Source organism: Chaetodon auriga, chromosome 11 (genome assembly GCF_051107435.1).
Source record: "Chaetodon auriga isolate fChaAug3 chromosome 11, fChaAug3.hap1, whole genome shotgun sequence".
NCBI classification, from domain to species: Eukaryota; Metazoa; Chordata; class Actinopteri; order Chaetodontiformes; family Chaetodontidae; genus Chaetodon; species Chaetodon auriga.
In genome coordinates, this window is record NC_135084.1 from 7,929,397 (window position 1) to 7,948,408 (window position 19,012).

The following is a 19,012-nucleotide window of genomic DNA, read 5'->3' on the forward strand; positions in this document are numbered from 1 at the left end:
GCAGCTTTAGAAGTGACTTTGACATTAAACAGGAGCCAGTCATCAAGCTGAGCTCATCTGGCAAACATCCAGGCTGCCATGAGACAGAGTCGGGCCGCCTCCAGTGCTAAACCTCCTCCGCATATACACTAACCTGGAACAGGAGACTCTGCTCCTGCGTCTGGCTGATGCTAGGATGTGACCTCATGTCGTAGTTACACCTCATATGATCCAGGGTGTGGCTCTGACAGACAGAGATCGAGGAGACCCAACATCTGTTTGCGGTGGCACGCTTGCCTGGTGCCAACTAAAGGCCCTAGGCATGGATCTGCCATGACATTGTATACTGCTTCAACATGCCTGCACCCGTTTGGATATTTTGGTAAATACACCAGATAGCAGACGGGCAGCAATTATTATTTCAAGGGCCTGGGATTATCCTGGAGCCTAATGCTTGACTGCAGCCTCTCCAAGTGAAGAGTGACTTCTGATCATCCAGCCCAGGCCTCCAGCTTATGACAGGTATTCTAATTGGCAGGGTGCACATCAAAATGAATAAAACAAAGTGTTCCTCTTGGGTGGGGGAACAGGGGGACCTGCCACGTTTGGCAAGAGACAGCGAGGTTGTCTTGTGAAGAATATATGGCGGTGATAAACTCACAACAGCCCTGTGATAATTTAATTGGTCTTTAGCATGGGCACCTGTGCTATCACAGGAGTATAATAAATTCTCATCAATAATCAGCCTTATTAAATATTCATTATCCAATTTGCACAGGGTGAAAGCCACAGCTAAAGTAAGTGGTCAGACAGTTTTCTGTTGCCTGAGCGGATTGTGCTCACTCATACATTTAAATTGCTAGGAGGGACCTTTGAAGAGGGCAAAAATAGATCTCAGTCGACTGTTTTAGACACTACTGGGGACAAAATCCTTTTATATTGTATGAGGTGAGGATGAGGAGTGACAGCACATTCGCTGCAGATATGACTGCTGGTATACGTCCTGAAAAACAGTGAAAATTTAAAGGAAACAGAGAGATTATGAAAAAAAAGGGATGCATGGAAGTTGATCAGTAGTTGGTCTCATTAAGCCACGTTGATGGGACGCATGGTAGTAAATTAAGTTCAAGAGGAAACGCATTTTCCTCTTACGCATGCTGTCACATTACTTTTTTGTGTTTCGGTGTAATATTGCGAGTGACAGTGGGAGTAGAAACTGGAGTAGTCCTAATAGACAGACACAGTTTGTTTAGGCATTATTTGAACATGGATGTTATCACATGCAATAAAACACAATATACTGTCACTTTAAAGACAGCGACGACTTACCGCTTTGTCAAATTCCATCTCTGAAAAGAATCTATACCAAGGCTCATTCTCTAAATCTACATCTTCTGGACTTACATCCTGAGTCTAGGGGCATGGCAACAAGAAGAGGAGGAGAAAGACAAAGAGAAGACAGTTCAGACAGCACAGAATAAACAAACCAAGGTAATGAGCCTAACAGACAGTGCTGATGGAGCCGGTTTTGTAGCCAATACCGTACATTAGCTTTACTGTAGGTGTTCTCACTGAAGAAGATACCTACTGATTTCCCTTTGACAAGTAAATTAGGTTCACATTTATTCAAAGTCTGTCTTAAAGGAAGAGTTTGATACTTTGGAATGCTTATTTGCTTTCATGCCGAGAGTAAGATGAGAAGATTGGTGCCGCTGTCATGTCCGTAGGATAAACATGAAGCTACAGCCAGCAGCCGCTCAGCATAAAGACTGGAAACGGGGGGAAACAGCTTGCCTGGCTTTGTTCAACAGAAAGAAAATCTGCCTACCAGCACCTTTCTCAATTAATGCATCATATCACATTGGTTTAATCTGTTCTAGTCTTGTTATTTTGCTCATTTTTAACAACTCACTGGTCTGTGGTTCTTTTCCAGATTCTTTAAAGCATGCCAATGTTCACCCACCCCTAAAAAAAAAAACCTAATTTGGACCCCCTGATGTTCAGTAACGCCAGACCAATCTCAAAACTGTTATTATATCTAAGGTTCAGGAGAAAGTAATTTCATCTTGACTGGTGTCTTTTATGAATAATAATAGTATTTCAGAGCACTTCATAGCACAGGGAGCACTTGTGCACTGACCTTCTCCCTGATTTTAGTTCTATTAGATTTAAGTGCTGCCTTTGACACAGTCACAGTCACAGCATCCTCGTACATCATTTGGAGATTTGTTTAGGCATCAAGGGCTCTGCTCTTAGCGTATTACACACATACCTCTAGAAACAGAACTTCTTCTGTCACTCTGGGTAACTCTACTTCCTTGACAGCTAAGTTTAATTGTGGCGTCCCTCAAGACTCAGTTCTTGGCCTCCTTCTGTTTTCGATATACATGCTGCCTCTTGGCGAGGTTGTTCAAAATCATGATGTATGATGAATGTTATCAATTCTATGCCGATGACACTCAGTTTTACATGCCTTTAAAACCTGCAGATGACTAGCAGCCTAGCTAATCTCGTAACCGGCCTCTTTCAGATCAAATCGTGGATGTCCCAAAATGTCCTTAAATTTAATGATGATAAGTCTGAGGTCATCCTGTTCTGTCCCTCAAAATCCTTCAGCTGTTTTGGTGTTAATCTTAGTGACCTCTCAAATAATGTAAGGCAGGCTGTTAGGAGTCTATGGGTAATACTTGATGCTAGCCTCTGTTTTGATGTGTGAAGTGTTCACAGTCGTGTTTCCTCCAGCTCAAGCTAATCTCTAAAATTAGGTCATTTTTATCAACTGCTGATCTACAACAAGTTAAACATGCTTCTATCCATTCTTGGCTTGATTACTGCAATGCACTTTACTCGGGTATCAGCCATGGCTGCCTCCACTGTCTCCAGTTGGTACAGAACGCTGCTGCTCGACTCATTGCTGCAGCAGAGAGGCATGACACGTCTTTGACTGCCTCCCTGCATTGGCTCCCATTTGGGTTGATTTTAAAACTTTATTGCTTGCTTTTAAGGCCTTAAGCGGCCTTGCTTCAAATAAATTTCTGATTTCTTGGCCTGGTACATGCCCTCAATCTAGTATCTAGCTTCTTTTTAAATCTCTCCTTAAAACTTTTCCTTTTGTATAAGATTATATTTATACTGTTTTTATTACTATTTATTTCAGCTTATCCATGTCTTTTTATTACCTTTACTTCTTTGTAATTTGTAACAGTTTTAAGCGCTATATAAAATAGTTTATTATTATTATTATTATTATTATTATTATTATTATTATTATTATTATTATTATTATTGTTGTTGTATTGTAGCTGAGACTACAGGTAGGGACTGCTTCCAACTAAGTGACAGACTGACACAATTTGGTTTTCCTCATTTTTTTTCTTTCTTTGTTTTTTTTTTTTTTTTCAAAAAATGAAATTAAACTTGCCAATCATTGATCTTTAGAGATGCTAGCAGGTGCTAAACTAAGCTAAGCTTAGCTTAAACTTAGGAGTTGTTGGTTCTAGCAGAATGGACAGATATGAGACTGGTATAAACCTCTCATCTAATTCTCGCCAAGGAAGCACAAATACATTCCTCAAAGTGTCAAACTATTCCTTCGATACAGTACTCACATACACATACTGTATGCTCATTCAGAAAGTTACAGGCTGCTGGAATTAAGAAACAACTCTATCAACCTGAAACTTTCTGTAACTTTTCTCTAACATACTGTTACGAACCCTCCACTGAAGACCAGCAAGGAAACACTATCTGATGAAATACAAAGAAGGAATTTTGTACTAAAAAGACTTTAACTTTGGAAAATGTGCACTAGAATTGACTTCTGAATCCTCATATTAGCCTCAGCTGAACATTTGAGTGCAATTTTGTATCTCCTTTATTGCAATTGCTTTGGTAAAATATATCTTTTTGTGACCAGTATGGACAGAAGGCCACCAAAATGTTTCAATGTACATATGGGCATATGGGTACTGCATTAAAATAGACAGGAAAAAACATGAACATGAGCAAAGTCTTTTACCTAAAAAGAGCTGTTATCGAACGTGAACCACATATTTATTTTTTTAAATGTATTCCCTCTAATCAGACACATGATGACGACCAACAAAACATGCAAACTCATTTTTCACATGTAAAATAAATATCTTCAAGATATATATTTTTGGAAAGTTTCAAGTATGTAAGCACCAACACAAAAGTAAGCACCAGAGATGAAAAAGAATGGACCTAGTGTGGAAAATGACCTGCTGCAGAAACAAGAACACTGACCCATAATAACTCAGCATGTAACTGAAAAACAATAGTCCATTATTTTACAGCCATCCCAAGATGAACTGCAGCGAACTCTCTCTAATGAGTCTATTTGTTGCCGCTGGGATCAGGCCAGATCTCAGCTAACGACGTCTTCGAGCCTGATGTAACTGATCATCAGACAAACAATAATTATACAATCAACTTACTACTTAATCACAATACAGAACACCTCTATGCCCTCTGTTATGAGGTAATATAAAAGGATCTTACATAATGTGCTCTCCTTTTGGTAAATATTACATTATAGATGGAATTATAGAGGCAGCAGCTGCCGTTCATCTATTATATGGAACAAAGCTAAACCTCACAAGACCTCAAGGACACTGAACGATGCCGCGCCATTTGATTCAACACAAACTGTTAAGGCCACGGATGAAAGTGGGATAGAGAGCATTACACTTCCTCTCAAGAATGAACACAGGATCCATGTTTTGTGTCTGCGCTGGGATCCTCTCACACCGAGCAGATTCAGTCCAATAACCTTAAACTGAAGACAGGAAGACAATGGCAATCCCTGTAAGTGATACTCCCCCACCACCAAGGATCATCTGTCACCGCAACAAGACACCCTTCAGGAATGTGGTGCACATGGCGATTCAGGCTACACATACGTCGCCCTCTGAGCTGTTAGTGAAGCTGCCACCCAGGAGCTTAGATACAGAGGTGGTGGGTGGGTGGGGGGGTGGATGGTGGGTGGAGTGGGGGACAGCTTACACAACATGCACACAGACGGAAAGAGAGAGAGAGAGAGAGAGAGAGAGAGAGAGAGAGAGAGAGAGAGAGAGAGAGAGGGAGAGAGAAACAGGCAGGCGGCTAGCATACCGTTCTCTCCAGCTTCAGCACCGACGATTTCCCCGGCTCGTACTCAAAGATGCTCTTGGGCTCGGCGCGGTACTTCCTGGTGTCTACCTTTTTATCCGGGGGCTCCCACTCGTTCCTGTGCAGAGGCGGGTGTCAGGGAGGGGTGGGGTGTGGGATGGAAGAGAGCCAATCCTTATCAAGTAGTCTCCATGGCAACCAGCATAGGCTAAGATGATTTTTTTTTTTTTCAATTTAAACATGACGTCCGCCCTCATTATCCCGTCTCTCTCTCCTCCTGTCCCTCTCTTCCTCTAATAATGATATGACAGAAAATCCAATTCATGGTTCAGGCAAATCAGTAATTCGATCAGGTAAACAAGATTGGACCCAGGGACAAAAAACAGAGCACAGCGTTTCCCGGGAGGATTTGTTAATAGACAGCCAAAGCTAAAAAATCACTGCGCGATAAAGGACTGGAATCAGACTCTTACTATAAATAACAAACACATATTGTTACCACACAAAAACACTTTTACTTTTAATGAAAGTCTTTTCAAAGAGGGACAGAGGCATTGTTAGGAATGTACCCCTTCATACATAACCACTGGGGAAAGAGGAAGGTCAGCCCTCCACATGTCATGCAGCTCTACTGGGCAACAGTTTATCCTCCATCACCTGTCCTCCTTAATCACTCTATCACTCATTTCTCTGAGAGCAGATCATCCTGAGTCAGTGATGACACGCATGTGGAAGGGCGAGACTAATCACACCTCCAGTAAAAACTGGAGGACACAGTAGTGGAAGCCACAGGAGCCAAAATAACCTCAGATTTGCCAATTTAGGAAGCTCTGCTGTGCACGGTCATGTTTAGCCACACTTACTTACTAGGACTGCATGCGAATAGGCCAATGCAAGCTGAGAACATGCACATTATGGACTACTATTAGAGCCATGGTTCTATATCACAGGAACACTGGATTTGTCTAGTCAGAATTATATTCACGGTGATAATTTTCATATGTATGTATTTGAAGTATTCTGAGTTGTCAACACCTAATTTAATCACAGTCATGAAGAGTGGATGCATAAGGAGGGTTGGAGCAGACTGAGGACACTGACCTTTTGGCAGAGGGTTTGAGGGAGGAGGACCTTGTTGGCACAGGCATCGACCGGCCTCTTGAATCGACCTCGTCATCACTTTTTGAACGTGGGACCGTTTTTACTGAAAACAGGCACATAAATATCGATGGGCATCAGTAGCCTGATGCTCAATAGTGTTAATGCATCAACTGAAACGTTATCAGTGTTTAAATATAAATCATGCCTGTGGCCTGCTGAGTGTTATCCTGGATGAATCTCAATAAATAGTAATGGATGATAAACAGTTCAATTTAAAGACCAAAAGACCAATTCCAAAACTTACCATCTTTCAAGTAACCGAAGGGGCTGGGACCATCATCTGAAAGAGGGGTGCAACAATCAAACATCATTCACGACAATCTTTATCTATGCTCTGTCACTTGTAAAGTGATACTTTGTGAATGCATAGTGAGGAATGTAGCACACAAATAAATAATTCAAAAGGCACTGGAAACACTCTTTTCCAGTCTTTTCCTACCTGTCTCACACCTTCCATTAGACCAAGCATTAAAGGCTCACCAAACAAAATCAAAGTGTGTCAAATCAAAGCACTTTACAGGAAGCATTACTGAACTAAAAAGGGATCCAAGCATCGACGAGCGTCAAGGTCCTGAATAAGTAATGCACTGTAAAGTGAAAAGGCCATAACCAACACATTTAGAAAGATCTCTGTACAAATTCCATGTTTGCTTTGAGATAACATTTACAGAATCATATCGATCACACAGTACGTAGTGCAACTAAAGAAGAGTTCAGGCAAGTCTTTCTCTTAGGCTGCACATATATCTTACCACCTTCACTTCGACCCACAACTAAAACCACAAAACCAAAATGTAACCTTAACTACACAATACTGATTGGTGAAGCTTGTTAAGAGCAGCAGACCGTGTACTGCCTGAGAGACTTAACTCAGGGCAAGACAGCCCATAGCCAGAGCACAGGGCTGCAGCAGCATCTAGTGGCTATATTAGTACACTACATGAAAAGACTGACCATGCTCTTCTGTATGACGACGTTTCTGTTAGAAAAAGCATTTCCAAAGAAAGAAATGTTGGAGAAATCAATTTTAATATCAGATGGTTAATAGCAAAAAGATAAAGGCCATGAGTAATCGCTACGTTTTGTTGAAAGTAGAGTGACACTACAAGGCTCCGTGCATCATCCTTGTCAACATGTCAGTATCAAGATACTTTGTGCAGGTCTAACCATCAAGTTGGGGGGCTTTCGCCGAACAGATTTGAAAAGAATGGTCCAAATTGATGAAGCTTAGGCTGAGTATTCCTGACTTTTTGTACATAGCGTGGGTCAAGCTCCACTCAGACTAAAGGCCTTTTTCACAGCAGACAGTTTGTCATAGGAGGAAAAGCACAGATGTCACTAATAACATTAACGATGGCTCTGTTCCATTTAAGTGTCATGACACTGTGACAGTGAGCCAGCATGTGCAATACAGGACTCTGAAACTGAGGCAGTTAAATGGGATTGAATCATGATTGATTTTATCATTAACGCCTGTGCTTTTCCTACTCTGACATGTGACTGATCTGGAAAATGTCCCAGGAAAGCAAAACTGAGTTATAATCAGGATAACTGCACGAAACCTGCAGCGTATTTAAGACTTATGGAAACAGGCGCTCTGGTATGGAAAAGAAGTCGGAAGAGAGAAGCCTTTCAAATACTTTGGACATCTTTAACATATGTGGTTTTGTACTTGTCACAGTGCCAGGTATGACGGATGAAACACAGCTAAAGTATTTGAAAGGACCCAGGATGGCTGCAGATTAGTAAAGCCAATGAGAGTGGAGTCACTGCCATCGGATACCTTTTGATTTCACCTGAATGTCATAGTTCTCAGGGAAAATGTAGGTGGGGCGGTAAGGGTTTTCCTCAATAGGCTCTGAGCACAGTGATGGAGAGACAGAGCACAGCGTGACATAACACACAAACACATACAGAAACACACACAGGCCGTGGACGCCAACACAGAAACATGATCAGAACTGATCAGACGTACAGGTCATGGAAACGATGACGTTCTCTTACCGGGTATTCTGTGTATCTGTTTGAACATCGTCTTGTACCAGTCTTTGGACTTTTCAGTGTTCTGAAATTAAGATGCGGAGATTTTTAATTGGTAGCAAATAAATGAGGATGATGGATATTTATATCTTTTCAAGCAGCTCCGGTGACGTTCAAGCGTACAGTTCTGGCAGAACATTTCGACTATAAACTAAACCATATAATTAACATTAACAATTGCCGCATTCCATTAAGATGTGTAACCTGGCACAACAACATCCAATGTTACGATGAAGTCCTAGTAAAGCACACCTTTACAAGGCCCCATGCATCATACGAACAAAACAGGAGGAAGGAGAACAAGATGGGAGGTTTCGTTGCTCACCCGTACAGGCACAATGGGCTTGTTGATAGGACTGAGGACAGGGGAGTGCAGTGACAGCCGCAGCCTCTTCCAGTCCATATCAGGGACTGGACTGACTGAATCTCTCCCAGGATCAGGGCTTTTGTCCCTTTCTGGGGTTGGGTCTGTCACAAAAAAATCACCCCAAAAAACAAACTGTGAGCCAGACTAAACTCAAAGTCCACAGCACATTTCTGGTGAAATGTTACAGATAACACAGATAAGCAGTTTAAGTCAGGTATCTGGAGTGAAGGCCAGGCTGAAGCATTGCACTGAACTGCATGACAAGATATGCAGATAATGTGGGCTGTACAGTGAACAGCAGGCAAAAAACAGAATAAACCCGTCTCACTGTAAACGTTTTCATATGCTGCAGCCAGATATGCACAACATACTGTATATTCTGTGCTACTGAAAACATCAAGATTTTGCCTTTTATACATATAATTCATCAACTGTTCTATTATTACTATTTAACATCACAGAATGTATTTTGTACCACAAAATAAAGAAGAGTGAGCGAAAGTAATAAGTAGTATAAAAGAAGTTTAATATCAAGACTTGGGGGAAAATGCATGTAAATGCATGAAATACCTGATAAATGACACACGAGTTGCAGTCACTGTGCAAAGTATATATAAAAAATGTTTTTACTTTTGTGCATTTTCTCCAAAATGTCACAGCATGCTTCAAATACTGTGACATATTCTTTTATAATTAGTAGTAAAGGCATTTGATGATACAAACTGCTGACTTCAGCATAAACTTTGTCACACCTATGCAGCATGTGACACTTGCCCCCAAGAATGAAATGTGCCAGGTGTCAAGGAAGTGGAAGAAAGAGGAAAATATGAAATCTCAATCCGGCAGTCGTGTTAACCTTTATGTCTGACTGTCGCCATGTAAGCAAATGGCAGGAAAATATGCAGGAAAAAAAACATATTGGTGATGTTTCTCTACAGTCTGGTTCAACAAATTCACATTCCCAATATTTTGAACACACTGACGCACAAAACATGACTCATTCTCTTCACGAGGCTTGTGGTGAACACATTTATCTGCCTGTGTCATGGCAGGAGGAGGGTGACAGATGGTTCAGTCAAGGAACAAAAAACACTGCTCTGTAATAAGACTGGCACGGCTGCCGGCTAAGTCTAACACATGAAAAATAAATGACAAATATCTGTTAGACACCACCGAGTCCCCAGTGCGTACCTTCAAAATGAGAAAGATGCTTTTGTTGCTCTGTTGTGAGAGAAAGACAGACAAGGGCAGGACAGTGAGAAATGACTAAGCAATGAGGCAAAAGTGAGAACGCACTGGTTATGTGTAACACACAGCAAGACAAGGCTAATGGATCACAGACGAGACACAGCTGAGGATTAGCTGAGAGTAACATGACGTGTGAAAGCATGTTCGCGAAACTCAAAAGAGGCTCTTTTTGATAGCCATCACGGCCAGCTCTCACACTGGCGAGCTCACCTCTGTTGTGCTGCAGCAGCACTATGGTGGGGTTAACTGTGCTCGTGCAGGGATAAACAGAGCTGGACGCTGATGTGACACAGTTCTGAATGTCAGTGGAGGATGGAGCCTGACTTTTGTTTAAGCTTTCCGGTGAATATGCCTGAAAGTAACAGAACGTACAATGTTAAATTCATGAAAGTTGAAACGGATTTTCTCTGAAATAAAGACCTCCAAATAAAGAGATCGCATAGTTCTCATTACTGTAAAACCACAAAGAGCCAAACAAAGAGCCTGTGTTAGATGGCGTGGAAGTAAACGTACCTGGCACTGAGTGTTGTTTACAGGAGGTAAATCAGCTGTGATGTTGCTGCCTCCCTCAGCCAATCCCGCTTTAGTGCTGTCTCCATTAATCTGGCTTGTCCAGCCACCTAAAAACAGTCCAGAACTCTCTCAGTTTGGCAGCCAGTGCAGAGAGAATAAAAGGATTCTAAAAACTACAGTATTTCAGTGAAATTCTAACAGCAAACCAGAAATACTCAACAGCTAATTGTTGGTCAAATAAATCTCCATTTCTTTCAGCAGGGTGTGAATGCTTTCCTTGGTGGATTTCATGTACAGAGATGTTAATATGGTCAGGAGAGGAAAGGAAAAAAAAAAAAGATTCTCCCACAATCTCTGAACTTTGTCATCAGAACAAAGCGCCTATTCAGTGAACTGCAAAGGCTGTTTGTTCCAATGGCCTTTATATTCAGGCTCTACAACAATTAAAGCATCTCCCCAAAAGCCTTGGCCAGCCTCCAGGTCCAATGTGCTCTACGTAACAAACAAGCCCACAGTCAAGGCGCCCTGCTCCAAAGTGCAATGTGGGCAGTCCGCAACAAAAAAGCTCTTTGACTCTTGCATGAAAATATGAGCAATCGGCCTTTATCGCGACTCTGAGTGTGCACCAAAACACGGCCACTTACATAATCCTGACATCAACGCAGCACTGTGAACGGCGTGTGAGGAATTTTTACAACTCAAGAAAATGATGAAACGCTTTTTAAATTCTCACATTCTCCGTCCACATTCTTCACTGGCCTGCCCTTTTTTTCACACGGCCATGCAACTATTACTGTCCTGCAAATATTTTTTCATCATGTGGAGAGTTGTTATGAAACAGCTGTGGCATTCCCTCAGACTTACTTGGCGCTGTGATGACATTTGGCTCCTCGCTGATGCAGCCCTCATCGTCTATGTGGACGAGGGTGGCTCTCAGAGTCACGACTCCTTTCCCTTTGCACACTCTGCTGGGGTCCAAGTCTGAAAACATTCAGAATATGAGTTCCACAGCTCCTCATTGTTCAAGGCATGGCCGTCTTATACTCAGTATTCTCAGAGTGCACTCCCGCTTCAGAGCCACTGGGATATCCAAGTTACCGCTACCTCGTGCCCCAAATGACCAAAATAGAACTGTAACAACAAAACGAGGCCATTAAATTAACAGCCTACCGTCCTGTAAAACTAATTGCCATGATCACACTGTCAGAGCTGGAAGAAGAGCAGCTCGAGCTCGTCCCGTCTCAGCACGGGTTACCGAAGTGACGCCACATTGTTAACGAGTGAGTTTTAAAGTGTCCTTTTTCTTTGTGAGTGTGCACAGTTATAGGCCCTGAAAGATTGATGAGGCAGAGGGATACGTCACCTGCGGCAGGAATCAGGTCAGGAGAGCCTTTCATGGCTGTCAGAGGCGTGATCCTGACTGAGCAGACCTTTCGAGGACCTGATGGGACTTCACACACACACACACACACACACACACACACACACACACACACAAAGACAAGGTGAACAATCTCATCAGTTAATCACAAAGTTAACACAAACCCGGCCTCTGTATGAGAAAAAATGTAGAGACAGAATTAATTAAAGGTGTTGATACACCCTACAATGCCAATAAAAGCTCTAAATGAAAGTGTTCATGTGTCTGTGCATCAAATTATTCCACCCCAAGCATTATAACTACTCAGTGGTACTCTCGTGAATCAGGCCCACTGCATTATTCGTAGGCCACAGAGTGAGATGACTTACTGGGAGTTGTGCTCGGTCTTACGCTGCCCTCTTCTGGACAGGCCTGAATGGAGAAACACAGGGATGTGAATATTCATGTGTCGTTAAGGAAAGGAGCTCATATCTGAGAAGAATACTGCACATAAATCAGTGTGACATATCATTAAACATCAGTCTGCAGATAGCAAAGAATGCAGCAAAGATAATCACGTGTCACAGACAGTTCAACCACGTCTGATGTTGATATAATGCAGTTCAGAAAGTCAGATTAAAGCCAGAACGACACACATGATTCTGAGTTGTTGTGTGTTCAGTCTGATAAAACATGAAGCGTAACGAGGTCAGCGCACTGTATCTGCTGATATGTAAGAGCTCTGCAAATTAACTGCATCAGACTGAAGAAACTTCTCATCAGATGAACTCTAACATGAGCTGGGGATCAGGGTAAGTTTGCTAACCAGGCCAAAACTTTGCTGCAGTGTCAGCTTGCAGCAAGCAGGATGCTTAGTTATGAAAGACTGTTTATTACTGAAATAATAATACACATAGAGAACAGTTCTTGAAAAGGTCAGCTTGGCTGTAGCTTCAACGAGAAATAGTGGAGTCACTGCAACCAATAGCTGTAATTGGGGACCGTGTACAGCTAATGAAATTGCGCTCCTGTGGTTGGGTTACACATTGAAATGAGATACAAAGAAGCCAGACAGGAAGGTGGTGAACCTCCAGTCATCTGTTTAAATCTTGTCTACAACACACAAGACTCCATATTTTATTAGCAATCAATGACACAGACTCTACATTTTTAGAAAGTAATAACCTCGAGTGTTTTGTAGGGCAAAATCTAATATAGATAATGATGTTTTCTACCCTGATAAAAGGAGCAAACAGCAGCACAGACCAGATGCTGGAGCGATCTGTTGACTATGTTCTTGCAGCCCAATATCACAGCTATTCAACCATGATATCTATGATTATAAAGCCAAAAAAAAAAAACCTGACAGGCCGTCAACAGATGCTGCATGTGAACTGAAGCGGGAAGGATTTTCTGTTTATATACTGTTAAGAGAAATTCTACAGGTGCAGTTGAGAGCATCTGTGACGACATCACAAGCCTCACTTTGCATGCCTTTATTTGTTTTGGTTTAGGGAGGAAGTTGGCCGGTCTTGGACCAGCGATATGAATTCAAAAATTTATCTGTGCTCCCCTTTAAGGACAAGGAAGGGAGGGGGTGAGGGAGAACAAACATATGTTAATCTGAGCTGCATCAGTGGAGCATGCAGAAGCAACACCAAGGCCACCAGAAAAGAAGCTGTGAAACACTTCCCATTGCTCCACTGGGCCCCTCTGTACTCAGCCAGCCAGCTGAATTAGGAGACGTCCCCATTTAAAAGGCCAAGAAAAGGACCGATTGAGTGAAGAGACAAACACACACACAAAGGCACTCAAACAGTCAATCAAGCATACATGTATACACACACACACACACACACACACACACACACACACACACACACACACACAGTGTTTTTGTTTATAGGCTAAAGACAATGGTGATAGAAAAAGCCCAAACATCCAGAATTTATTCAATCCTGTAAATTTTGAAGCCGCTATTAAAGTTCTACCTGTGCTTGCTCCACTCCAGGTTTGTGTGGGACTGCGTGTGCACTATGTTTACCCATGCTGGTAAATAAGCCAACCAGCAGAACAGGCTGGGGACTCATGTTCCAGCTGGAAACCTCTGCAAATAGGCCTAAATGGATGAGGGAAAATGGGAACGATTCCAAACAAGTCCCACAGGAACACGAAGCAAAAGCCTTTTAAAACATCTTCCAGTCTTGGAGCTGAGCTGTCCCTGAGCATCAGAGACTCTCTGTATTTATTTCCATTCTTTCTTTAATAAAATCAACTTGCTTCCTGATCCCCTGCCTCCCAGAGAGGCAACACGTCCATGATCTCATTTCCAAAACCATTAACAGACATTCCTTTGAGGAGTGCTTATACTGATCTCAACTGTACTTCCTCTGTATCCTCAGATGAACCCCAAAATGGTTAATAGACACTACAAAGAGGGACGTGGGAGCTTTTGAACCTCTCACATATGATAGATAATGGGAAGATGACATCTTGCAGCGTTCAGTTCACTGTATAAACACAGAAGAGCAGAGATCACCCCTGGCCTTTTTAGGAAGAGATGCCTCAGAGCAGAGCTGGGCAAAGAACGCCATCCATCCAGCCCGTGAAAAAGAGGAGATCAGTGCAGGAGCTCTGGGACGGTCAGCAGTGACTGAGGCCAAGACAAACAGGAAAATAAGAGGACACTTTATCAGCCAAACTCCTGTAAAACTGCAATTTACCAGAACGCACCATTACTCCTTGTAATCTAGAAAGCCTTTGGATGTCTCGACTTCACAAAAGAGGTCAATTGGCATTGGCAAAAACAAATGGATGTGAAGTCAAAGCAGAGCTCAAAGTTCAGCCGAGAGTGAGTTAAGGAAGCTCAACAGTTCAAAGTGGGTTTTTTTTAGCTTTATGCTCAGATTTTCCACCAAGGCCTTTAGTTGAACTGATGCTAAAATCAAACAATATTTTAGCGGTCTCCTTAAAAATGAGAGAGAGCACAAAAGGTGCCATGAAGTAGAGCTGTACTGAGCTCAGGCTCAGACGCCTCGAGACTCCAAATTCACAGACCAGAGAAACATTGTACGAACCATTTCCAACAGTGAATGCGTCATTCATGCACTAAAATCAGTGAAGATTCTACAGAATCACAGCTAAAGGAAGACCCTCTGAGCTCAAACCTGTGTGATTACCTAAAAGCAGGAATATACAGCGAAGCCAAGATGATTCATCCCATCTGCTGCACTCAGTTCCACGACTACGTGACTCTCTCACACACACAGATGCAGAAATCGAAAACTGAATATGAAATACCTTTCCAAATCAAGAAACTCCCAAAAGGCTGTGACCGTCCTAAAGGATCACAGCGGACCTAGAGGGGCACATTACCTGCTTGATAATGTGCACAGTGAGTCCTTAGTCCACGTACACCAGGTCCCTCTGGAGCCTCCTGAGACTTCTGGCTGAGCTTTGAAGGTCTCGTCTCAGCGGGAGGGTCCCAGCTTTGACCTTGACCCTAGCTGTGTAGGGGGTCTGTTTGTTTTTGACAACAGGTGTGCCCAGATGGACCTGTCACCACATGCCACCTGGGAATGTGGCACCCACTCAACAACTGTGCAGACCACATAAAGTCCTCCTGCCCCCTCGAAATGCTCCTGCAGGGCCAGTAGATGAGAGACAGACAGACCGGCAGAGGACGGCTGGAATTCGCTACTGGATGACTCAAGCGTCCATAAAGTCTGAATACCTCAGTCAATGTGATGAGCTACAGCAATGACCATGACTGACTGCACGTTAATGTGTGATTAGATCTATGACACCAAAACCTCTAAAAAGTGATAAGAAGTGTAAGACAGCAGGAACATGTAGATGAGTGCAGATACTACAGTTTCAAATATATTAGGGCTGCTACTCATTATTATTTTTAAGATCAGCTAACTTTAATCAATCAATGTTAGTCTTAGTCTAAAAAAACCCAGAGGGACATCTTCAAATTGCCTTTTTTGTACAAACATCAGTCAAAACCGGAAGGTATTCAATTTATGACAACACAGAAGATGGAAAAAGATTAAAAAATCTTTACATTTGACAAGTAGAATCCAATTAATTCACAGTTATTTCATCAACTTGATTACAGAAATAGTTCAACGTCTCTGAAAATATGTTTATTTGCTTTGCTCAATGTTACCCTCGTGTTTTTATTACTAACTATAGAGATGGAGCCCGGGGGTTGATTAGTTTAGCTTAGCATAAAGACTGAAGCAGCAGGACAACTTCAGTTCATGAATTAAACAAACAAAATAACATCATGTGAGAGTGAGTGAGCTTTAGAGGTGTTGGTCAGTGTATTTCTAGACTCTTAACAGAGCCAGGCCAGCTGTTTGCTCTAGTTCCAGTTTACGTTAAGCTAAGCTAACTGGCTGCTGACTCCAGCTTCTCACTGGGGAAGTCACTCTAATGGCGTTCAGCCATTAGAGTGACTTCAATCCTCTCATCTAACTAATGAGTGTATTTCCCAACTATTTTTCGGTTTTAAGAAAAAAAATTTCAGTGAAACATGAGTTTCATCACTAAGGGATATGTTGTTCTGAAGGCTGAAAACAGTGTTTTATACCAAAGCTGATATTTGTGTCTTATCTGTCAGTTTATCAAATTTCATTCCAAGAAATGACATTGTTCTCTTAAATGAAGCCCAGATTAAAGCTGTGTGACCAACCACAGCCTCTGAATAGCAGACAGAGGTAGAAAGACTTCATTTGAAGAATATGTTTACAAGACACATTATCAAACTCTTGAATTATTGCAATAATGACTAAAGTTTTGTCAGGAAGTGAGGAAAAAACAAACTGGACGGTATCCCACAAACTGGTCTAACCCTAGTAGACACTGTATATGCTTCCTGAATTGCTTTATGATTCAATATTTCAAAGTCACATCCAGCAGACCAGAGCGCTCTCCATCGGCAGCACCAATCACTTTATCTGAAGCAGGCTGCACTGAAAACTAAACAAAGGCAGGGTGGTACCAAATTGAACCATGATGTACGTCACGCAGGGGGTCTCTGTGCCGCAGTCAGAGGCCGCCTTAAAAGTGAGCTATGTTCACACAAAAGAGCTCTCATCGCATGCTCAGCTGTACTATGGACGGAGAGAAAGGGCCGTTACATAACGCCGTTTGACTTCTGCTTTGTCAACAAATGGCAGAGAGGAGACAAGCTATCCAGCGCTGTGCGTGGATCCCACCAAATAGCTCCAAACATGGCTCGAAAGGGCCGCTCTGGAGCAGCAGCTTATCCCCCTAATTGACAAGAGACCCCCACCTACCCCTCCACCCTCCCATCTCTCTTCCATAAACAGCTTCCACGCTGGACAGCAGCCTGGGATTCTACACATTCCTCAACCAAGCTATTTGAAGTTCATTTCAAACAACTGCAGCATAAAAGGAAATGTATGTAACTTACACACTGCTGTCATTATAGGCCTCAGAGCAGGATTAGGCATCCATGTTGATAATGGATAGAGCTTAAGCTGAGTCTGCATGGACACTGCTTCTACGCCTTTGAATTCTTTGCAGATCATCTAATGAAATATCACAGTAACACAGAGACTAAACAAGTCTATAGTGATCCTATGGCTTCACTATCACATTTGAGGGCATTTTTAGGAACAAAATGTCCTTTTTTGAGGGCAAAAAAACCCCCAAAGCCCCCATCATACCAGCCAGTGACAGATACAGTACATCCCTCAGCGCTTGGAGAGGCTCGCAGCCTGCCAGCGTGTCCATGAGAAGCCCTGACAGTTATTGGACGTGACCATGGCCAGACAGGGAACACTTGGTTGGCAAGTGTGTAGGTCCTGGCCGCATGGACCAAAGGGCCTGTTACAGATGCTGTGTTAGAGAGCCAGCCTGCTTATAACGTGCCTGCTAGGCTTTTAGAGCCACTGTAATAAGAATGTCAGTGAGTTGACACTTTACCCAGGGTGATACTTCTTCACAGCAAGGGCTCCAGGCTGCACTCCAAGAGTGAGAAAAAGCTTGGATCACAGGGCCCGGAGTGAGGATAAACAGTGAACTGAATATTCTAGTAGCCCTGTGGTGTCTCTTCACGGGGCTCTTAGAGAGTTTACTTCTGTGGTGGAAAATTCAAAATAAGAAAAGCTCATGAGCAAATAAGGAGATACTCACAACTGGGATACACAACCACAATATAAAGACCAATTCCTTGGGATAATATACTGGCATTTAATTTGGGAATATGAATAAAAGGCACCCATGATGTTCATTTAATGTCATCATGAAATAATGAGCTCAGCTGTGCACAACAGATTCCTCCTGGCTTAGACAACAAGGCGTACTGCACATTAGGTGAGCTGCGATGACAATTCAAATCATTGTCTGAGAGAGTGCTGAAAGTGTTTCCTCATCTCTCTGCTGGATGTTTTGACTCCGCCGTGGATTGGAAGCTCTGAGCGTGTTCCCTAATATAACTCTCCAAGCGCCTGTGTGACAGGACTACTTGATAATTGAGTCATAGGATATGGCGGCTAAACGTGAATATAAACAGCGATGTGATAATCCAGCAATTTTAAGTGCTATGAAGGTATCCTCGTGTGAAATGAGCGTGCAGGAGGAATCCAGCGGGTCCCCATCATCTGTCTATTTCGGTAATGCCGGCCCAGTCTGACCCTGTCCCGTCACACGCAGACACAAACACAACAGGCAGCTCCATCAATAACAGCCCGGCTTCACAGGTGGCAGCTCAGACATCAGACTTTCATTACTGTTCATCATATTTCATAGTGAGTGATTTCTAAACATGCTACATATCAGTGTCACTTAATAATCCTGGTTTGGTTTGTGTGATGATGAGTAAGAACACATGCTGGATCTTATTAAGATATCTGCCAACAACTGCCGTGATGCTGTTGTTTTTCATCCGTCGCTGGCATGTAACACAGGGGAGGAGGGTGGAGGTGTGATGGTGGTGGAGAGAAGTGGCGCTTAAATCCATCACTAACGCATAAATTGTCTTTTCACTGCCTTGTTTACATGCATCCATGATTGGGGGGCTTCTTTGTGCCTTGGAACATGAAAAGCCAAAGCCATAACACTTCACTTCACCGCCCACTTCAGCCAATGGCAGCAGATGGAGACAGCGGACAGGGGAGGGGAGAGGGTTGCTAAGCGACCTGTTGTAACATTAATGGAGTGAAAACAGAAACCTGGTG

General features: G+C 42.6%; 1 protein-coding gene across 8 annotated transcripts in view; it reads right to left on the reverse strand.

Moving 5' to 3' along the window:
- The window catches only part of sorbs1 (sorbin and SH3 domain containing 1), a 41,298-nt gene that overhangs the window by 19,082 nt on the left and 3,204 nt on the right, over positions 1–19,012 (reverse strand). For 3 of the 8 annotated variants that reach the window (XM_076743459.1, XM_076743457.1, XM_076743452.1), the window contains exons 2-14: positions 12,188–12,230; positions 11,802–11,888; positions 11,303–11,419; positions 10,439–10,545; positions 10,136–10,277; positions 9,869–9,898; positions 8,636–8,778; positions 8,275–8,335; positions 8,054–8,128; positions 6,515–6,550; positions 6,211–6,313; positions 5,113–5,227; positions 1,309–1,392 (exon numbers count right to left, since the gene is read on the reverse strand). In XM_076743459.1, the coding sequence (XP_076599574.1) occupies positions 1,309–1,392; positions 5,113–5,227; positions 6,211–6,313; positions 6,515–6,550; positions 8,054–8,128; positions 8,275–8,335; positions 8,636–8,778; positions 9,869–9,898; positions 10,136–10,277; positions 10,439–10,545; positions 11,303–11,419; positions 11,802–11,835 (1,047 nt within the window). In that variant the 5' untranslated portion in view covers positions 11,836–11,888; positions 12,188–12,230. Of the gene's footprint in view, positions 1–1,308; positions 1,393–5,112; positions 5,228–6,210; positions 6,314–6,514; positions 6,551–8,053; positions 8,129–8,274; positions 8,336–8,635; positions 8,779–9,868; positions 9,899–10,135; positions 10,278–10,438; positions 10,546–10,658; positions 10,743–11,302; positions 11,420–11,801; positions 11,889–12,187; positions 12,231–19,012 lie in introns of those variants that run through there. The other 5 variants (XM_076743453.1, XM_076743454.1, XM_076743455.1 and 2 more) reach the window with 5 other exon arrangements.